We start from the raw sequence: 8,317 nt of genomic DNA, 5'->3' as shown, positions 1-8,317 counted from the left end.
TATTTGTTGGCTTATACCACATATCTCATAACCAGACCTGAAGTACATATTTCAGAAACCAATGCCTACGGGAAGGCTAGCCAAATGGCAAATCTTTCTCAGTGAGTTTGACATTGTCTATGTCACCCGCACGGCCATGAAAGCCTAAGCCTTGGCCGATCATTTAGCTGAGAACTCGATTGATGATGAATACCAACCCCTAAGCACTTATTTCACAGACGAGGAAGTAAATTCAATTGAAGTAATCCCAGAGACACTAAGACTTGGAAAATGTTCTTTGATGGAGCTATAAATGCAAAGGGTGTTGGGATTGGGGCAATTTTGATTTCGCCCATGGGTCAGCACTATCCGTCTACAGCCCGGCTTCGGTTTTTCTGTACGAATAACACCGCTGAATATGAATCTTGCATCATGGGCATGAACATGGAAATTGATATGGATGTAGAAGAATTATTAATCATGGGAGATTCTGATTTGATCATTCGGCAAGCACAAGGCGAATGGGAAACTCGAGATATCAAGCTTATCCCATATAGACAACATGTGGAAGATCTTAGCAAACGGTTCAAATGCGTTTAATTCAGGTATATTCCTCGATTCCATAATGAGTTAGCTGATGCACTAGCTACCTTAGCTGCAATGCTGCCATATCCGGGCAACGTCCATATTGACCCATTGGAGATTCAAATCAGAGAAAGACATGGTTATTGCAACACAGTTGAAGTAGAACCAAATGACCAGCCATGGTATCATGATATTAAAAGGTTCTTGAAAACAAAGGAATACCCTGAGCAGGCCAATGGAGACCAAAAGAGAACCATTAGAAGGCTTGCCAGTAGTTTCTTCTTAAGCGGAGAAGTGTTGTATGAGAGAACTCCAGATCTGAATCTTTTAAGGTGTGTGGATGCCAAAGAAGCTAAAAAGATCATGAATGAAGTGCATTCAGGAGTATACGGGCCCCACATGAATGGATATGTCCTGGCAAAGAAAATCCTACGGGCAGGTTATTACTGGATGACCATGGAAAAGGATTGCTTCAGTTTTGTTCGGAGTGTCATCAGTGTCAGATACACGGTGACCTGATTCATGCACCGCCTTTAGAGTTGAATCCTATGTCATTACCTTGGCCGTTTTTTGCTTGGGGTATGGATGTCATTGTGCTGATCGAGCCGAAAGCCTCAAATGGGCACAGGTTCATCTTGGTTTCCATTGATTACTTCACAAAATGGGTCGAAGTTGTCACTTTTAAAGCCATCACCAAGAAAGCAGTGGTGGACTTCGTACATTCCAACATTATCTGTCATTTTGGTATTCTAAAAACCATCATTATCGACAATGCCGCAAATCTGAACAGTCATCTGATGAGGGAGGTATGCAAACAGTTTAAAATTACGCATCGTAATTCTACCCCTTACCGACCCAAAGCCAATGGTGCCGTTGAAGTGGCAAATAAAAACATCAAGAAGATCCTCAGGAAAATGATTCAAAGTTCTAGACAATGGCATGAGAAGCTGCCTTTTGCATTATTGGGATATTGCACAACCGTGCGCATATCGGTTGGGGCCACGCCTTACTTATTGGTTTATGGCATTGAAGCAGTAATACCTGCAGAAGTTGAAATTCCCTCTCTTCGAATCATTGTTGAAGCTAAGATCGAGGATGATGAATGGGTCAAGACCCGGTTGGAAAAAATAACTATCATTGATGATAAGCGGATGGCCGCAGTTTGTCATGGGCAGTTGTACCAACAAAGAATGGCCCGTGCCTACAACAAGAAAGTGCAGCCCAGGAAATTCAAAGTGGGGCAACTCATTCTGAGACGTATTCTCCCGCATCACGAGGAAGCAAAAGGAAAATTTACTCAAAATTGGAAAAGTCTGTACATTATAAAAAACTGTAGCCGAAAGAGGCATTGTACTTGGGAGATATTGAAGGGAATGACCCCGAAACAGCTGTCAATGCGGATGCGGTCAAAAGGTATTATGTTTAACCCCTTTCATGGTCTTAATACTCTCCGATTGGGATGACAAATGCTTTCATTCTTGCTACCCAAACACTATCAAATTTTTGTAAACCCTTTGAGTCGGTTACTCTTCTTTGATCACCCTCCTTGGAACCTAAAAGTTCAATTATCAAAAAAAAAAATCAAATCAAATCAATCAATCAAAACAAAAATGAAACAAAAACAAAATATTTCCTTGAACTACGTTCGACTTGATTCCGAAAGGATATATAGGCAGCCTTACTCTGGGGTTCAGTCACATCAAAATAAAAATCCAAATTCCCCAGAAGATGAAACTGGGGCAGAATTTATAGTGGTTTGGCGGTGCTTTCGCTTGAAAGGTTTCAAGGTTGTAATGCAATTCAAATTCTACCCAAATCCTGTTCAAGTCCTTCCGATCAATCGGTAAAGATGTCCAAAATTGGAGGATACAGTTACTCAGATCTGATACAACTCAAATGAGAGAAATAAAATGAGAGAGTCTTATCGGTGAAAACCCACACGGGCACCATGAGGTGACGGTAAGCAAAGAAATTGAAAATGAGAGAGCCTCGTTAGTGAAAACTCGCAAAGAGCACTACAAGGCGATTGTGAGAAGAGAAATGAGAGAGGTTAGCTGGTGAAAACCCGCAAAGGGCACCACTGATCGAAAAAAGGATAATTGGTCGCTGATATGGACAAAGTCCTCGGCAAGGTTTCTCAATCTTGAAGTATACGTTATGGTGGATTTATGAGAGTTGGACGGTTCGCACAGATCAGACATCCAGTCCAAGAGGCATGTCATGTTCATTGAAGTCCGCATACACTCCAGATAAGTCTTTCTTTCCCTTCCCCGAAAGGGATACCTCTTGTCTACATTCTTTTATCCATTCCGTCTTTTATTTTCTTTGAATCCCTTTCGGTCAAATTCTATTCTAAATTGAGACAAAGAAAGGATGGCAAGACCGACCTATAAGGTTCTAATTTGATACAAGTTAGTATGAAAAAAGTGCCCAGTCTCGGCAGGTGCATCGAGTCGACCTCGACCGGTCGTGATAGCTGATGTTTCGAAATTAAGAATTCCCGAAAGGAAAGGGATTAAAGTCAAAGTGCCACAAAGACAAAATAAAGTTAAAGAAGGTTAAGTCCCACGTGATTAACCGTCCTGGTAAGATTTTGGAAAAGTCAAGATCTCTAGGTTTAGAAATGAAACCAATCCTCAGCGAGCCAGCAAGCAATCAAAATCTTCGTCCAAAAGATGGGCCAAGATCGAGTGACAAAATAATCAAGTCCATAAAACCAACCGCCATTTCAAACTGACAAAATTGTTCTTTGTTGAAGAAACCAGGAAACAGGTGCAACCCGAAAGCAACCTTGCAAAAAGCAGGGGCAACCAAAGGGAAAACCGTGCAAAGGCTGGAAACAGCTTTGCAACAACAGCTTCAAAAGGGAAGTCTCCTCCAAAATTCGTTCCCGCATTCACTCATCCTCTGAAAAATAAAGGAAGAAAAAAAGAAATAATGTTGAAAATAATTCAAAACTACGGTCCCACTCCCTAGTTGATGCCAGCATAACCTGATGACTTTCCAACATAGGGTCCCACTCCCTAGTTGATGCCAGCATAATCTGATGATTTTCCAACATAGGATCCCACTCTCTAGTTGATGCCAGCATAACCTAATGATTTTCCAACATAGGGTCCCACTCCCTAGTAGATGCCAGCATAACCTAATGACTTTCCAACATAGGGTCTCACTCCCTAGTTGATGCTAGTATAACCTGATGACTTTCCAACATAGGGTCCCACTCCCCAGTTGATGCCAGCATAACCTGATGATTTTCCAACATAGGGTCCCACTCTCTAGCTGATGCCAGCATAACCTGATAATTTTCCAACATAGGGTCCCACTCCTTAGTTGATGCCAGCATAACCTGATGATTTTCCAACATAGGGTCCCACTCCCTAGTTGATGCCAGCATAACCTGAAATTTTCCAACATAGGGTCCCGCTCCCTAGTTGATGCCAGCATAACCTGATGGCTTTCCAACATAGGGTCTTACTCCCTAGTTGATGCCACCAAATCCTGATGACTTTCCAACATAGGGTCTCACTTCCTAGTTGATGCTAGCATAACCTGATGACTTTCCAACATAGGGTCCCACTCCCTAGTTGATGTCAGCATAACCTGATGACCTTCCAACATAGGGTCCCACTCCCTAGTTGATGCCAGTATAACCTGATGACTTTCCAATATAGGGTCCCACTCCCTAGTTGATGCCAGCATAACCCGATGACTTTCCAACATAGGGTCCCACTCCCTAGTTGATACCAGCATAACCTGGTGATTTTTCCCAATATAGGGTCTCCAATCCCTAGTTGATTTTACTTTTTAGACATAGAGTCTCCACTCCCTAGTCTACGTTTACTCCGGGTACACCATTCCCGTTTTTTATCGTTTTTGATAATAAAGTAGTATAGAATTTTGTTACAATAATTCAAGAAATTTTCCTAGTGAAAACTGGGGCAGAAAATTTTGTTCGTTTGTTTTGATTCCTGAGCAGGTTATACTTTAAAGTACTGGGTTCGAGACAACCAAAAGAAGACATTTTAATTCGGAATAAAGAAAAGAAGAAAATAGAAAAACCCAAAGTACAGAAGCGGAGAAGATATGGGCTGCTCAAGACGAGATTGAAGTCCCAAGTTTTGCATGTCCCATCTTGATCCAAAAAGATGAAGAAGATTGAACTACCACCTGCAGCTAACAAGCATCAAGATTCAGATCAGAGTCTGCATAAAGAGCCAGCCAAGACTCAAGACCAAGCTTCGAAAAATTTACAAATAGGAATCTTGTAACTTGTAGCTGATAGGCTTAGTTAGTTTTCTTCATTTTTTACTTTGGTGTAATAAGGAGTTCAGCAGCAGTAACAGCAACAACAACAGTGAAATCATAGTTTTTCGGTAGTCCCAGCTACCAAAACTTCCAGAACTACACTGACCAGATTTCTTTATAGCCAAAGATATGTAGGCAACCTTTGAAGCAAGGTTCGATCAAATATTTTCAAAACGCTTCCCTGGAGTATCAAAACGGGTAAAATTGGTCCATGACTACTCACTTTGCCTTTACCCGAAAACTCTTCGTGTTTCCGAGTAAAGAGGGGCAGCTGTGAGCATGTAATTTTTACCCTACCAAAATATTCCTACAAAATTAATAAATAAATTATTCATATTTTTTTTAGATATTTGTTAAATTATTTGAAATTATTTGCATTTAGTTGCATTTTTCATTTTTGAAATCATAGAAAACAACAAAAATATTTAAATCCTCATTATATAGCATTATTAGGTTTTTAATTGAATTTAGCACTTAATTACATGATTTGATCGTATTAGAAGAAAATCACAAAAATAGTTTATTAGTAATTTTTCCTTTTAATAATTGAAGATTAACTAATTATGTAAATAATACAAATAGATAGTTGGTTTAATTTTACAAATTAAGAAAATTTAGGATTTTTTTAAATTAAACAGATTTTTAAAAGTTAATTAAACAAAATGGGGTTTAAATTAGCCTAAAAACGGACTGGGCCAGTGTAAAAACCAGCCCAATCCCTAAAATCTAGCCCAAACACCTGAGCCCAATATCCAGAATCTGATCCGCCCCATCACTAAACCAAACGACGTCGTTTAAGTGCCAGGCGATCCTGGCTGTTGATCTTCACTAGATCTAACGGTCCGGAACTGGCCTGACACTTAGTATATAAGTGTCTAAACGACTCCTACCCCCCTCATTTTTTCTCCCCCCCCCCCCCACATCTCTCTCTCTAACCCTAAGAGACGACCCCCCGTCTCTCCACCCTCCACTCCAAACCCTAGCCGCCCCCATCTTCCTCCAACCTAAAACCACCCCAAATCACCTAAGATCCACCCTATTCTATCCCTTTACACTTTCTAAACATCACCTCACCCCAAAAACCCGTAAACAATTAACAAATCTAACCCTTAAAAACAACCGAAACCCTAACGCCACCCTAGCCCCGCCGCCGGAAATCGCCCTACGGCGGCGGTGGACCTCCAAAACCCCTCAAACTCATACCATACACTCTCCTCACCTCCCTGAACCTCGCCCTACCAACCAAATTCCCAAAAACCCCACATAAAACCCTAGATCTTAGATCTAGGGTCTCCGAAACCCTAGATCTATTTTCCATTTTTTCAACTTAGGCCGTTTAATAATCCTCCTTCCAAGATCTCCCATTAAGGATCTCATATCCCAGACGAGAGTCTTGGCATGAGGGTTTTTAGCGGCTAGATCTATTATTTTGATATACTTTATGATTATTTCCTGTTTTTCATCTTTATATTTTGTGTCGATTGCTGTTCTTCTTTCTTTATTTTATTTATTTATTACTGTCTGATATTCTATTTAAATTATTTAATTAAACAAACTAAAAATACATATATAAAATCAGTGCTTAGATATATTCTGTGTTCCTTAATTTTTATATTATTACGCATTTTATTCTGTATTGTTACTTCTTTTTTTATCCTTTTTTGCTTTCTGTTTTGTTTATTATTTATTTTTATCTTTATTAGTTCTGAGTTTATTTTAGTATTACTGCTTTGTTATTTATTTTGTTAAATTAATCTCCATTTTCTTTTTAAAAATTTATTTTACTGTTGTTTGTTTGGTTAAGAATTGGGCCTCACTGAAGTGGCCCGTTCTACTTGGCTCATAAATTGGGCCTGTCTGAATGAATAGACAGGTCCATAGCTTTGTAAAAGCTTAAGAGCCCAAAGTCCTTAGGCCCAGAGTCACCTGACTCAGGCCCAGAACCGATCCAGTTCTGAAGTAATTCCAAGACCCTTAAGTGTCAGTTTTGGAATCCTAATTCTGAAAATTATTTAAAAAATACTAGAAACTTCTAGAATAGGGACAACTATCCTAATGCTGAGTAGGAAAATAGGGATAAGATCCAAAAATATCCAGAAATTGGACTCTTGTCCCTTTTCTAAGATAAGGAAGGTACTAGAAATTGGAAAACTGTCCATTTCTGTTAAGAAAGATGCCATTTCCCTAATTTATAGGGAATTCTGGTAGATTCTTTTATACCCTAATTCTCATCCCTTTTCACTCCCTCACTCTATAAATATACTCCTCCTTTTTCGTTAGAGGGGGATGGATTCTAGATCTGAATACACATTATGGACACATTATAGACTGCTTTAAGGTTTTGCTCTCTTTCAAAAGAAAAACTTCTGAAAATTAACCTTGATCTTTCAGAATCAAAATATACATTCCTTTCCTATTTTAAAAATCTGGTCGTCTTCTTATTCTATTGGGTTTCATTCGTTGCTGCGGCTTTACTTCAAGCTTTCAGATACTTATTTTCTTACTTATTTGTTTTTGCTGCTATCAAGGTACTTTCTTAAACAATGTAAATGTTTAAATCTTATTGTATCATGACTATGATTCTACTGGTTATCAAAAATCTGTGTTCTGTTTGAATATTGCATATAGTTGTTTGTTTGAGAGTTGAGTATGAAAACATGTAGAGCTAATCATTTACACTATTTTAGGCAATTTAAGTTATGTTAGCTTTATGTTAAAGGGTTCTGAAAAAATTATCAAATCTGTTGAAAGCTTTATGAAGTCATAAGATCGGTACGTTCGAATAATTAAAAATAAGAAAAGAATTTTTTTAGAAAAATTTGTTAGATGAGTAGTAGGCAGATTTGTTATCACTGCCCATGTTAGTGAGATAATTTAGTTCAGTTTTATATTATATCCTCTCATGCCTTGCGTTATTTAGTAGTTTTACTATATCATTAAACAATTAAAATATAGTAATTCCAATACTATTAGTTTAAAATCATATAAAGATGGATTTTACAAGCATCCTAACAGTAATCAGGGTAAGAATTCAGGCCCATATCAATTAGGTCCATGAGATTGTACTCTGGGTCTTTGGCTAATAAAATGAGTTGAGGTCTTTACACTTTAAGATTTTTAAATGCAAATGAGTTTTAAAACTTATCACTTTAACATAGGTTAATATAAGAAATAGGAGACTTAAGCAATCAATAGGAAATTATCCTAATTTAATTTTTGGTTCGTATCCCCAGACCCCTTTTTAGTTTTCTGTTTTAAAAAGACAAACCAAATATAGGTAAAATCTGATAATTACTGTTATAAATTTCAAACTCATTCACACAAATATGCACTGGGCCAGAGTCACTTGGACTCATTATCATTAGGCCCAAATCATTTTTGAGTAATTTGTCAACAAATGGATATTAGGCCAGAGTCAACCGGACTCATTATTAGGCCCAACCTT

At 38.3% G+C, this 8,317-nt stretch overlaps 1 protein-coding gene across 1 annotated transcript; it reads left to right on the top strand.

Annotated features, from left to right (window-relative positions):
* The first annotated feature begins 270 nt into the window (after window positions 1-270).
* On the top strand, window positions 271-3,475 carry LOC142175244 (uncharacterized). The gene is made up of 3 exons (XM_075241826.1): window positions 271-485; window positions 585-981; window positions 3,323-3,475. The coding sequence occupies exons 1-3, from the start codon at window positions 271-273 to the stop codon at window positions 3,473-3,475; spliced, it is 765 nt and encodes a 254-aa protein (XP_075097927.1).
* Window positions 3,476-8,317: the final 4,842 nt, after the last annotated feature.

This window comes from Nicotiana tabacum, chromosome 21 (assembly GCF_000715075.1).
Source record: "Nicotiana tabacum cultivar K326 chromosome 21, ASM71507v2, whole genome shotgun sequence".
NCBI lineage: Eukaryota > Viridiplantae > Streptophyta > Magnoliopsida > Solanales > Solanaceae > Nicotiana > Nicotiana tabacum.
This window is presented reverse-complemented; position numbering and strand designations above follow the sequence as displayed.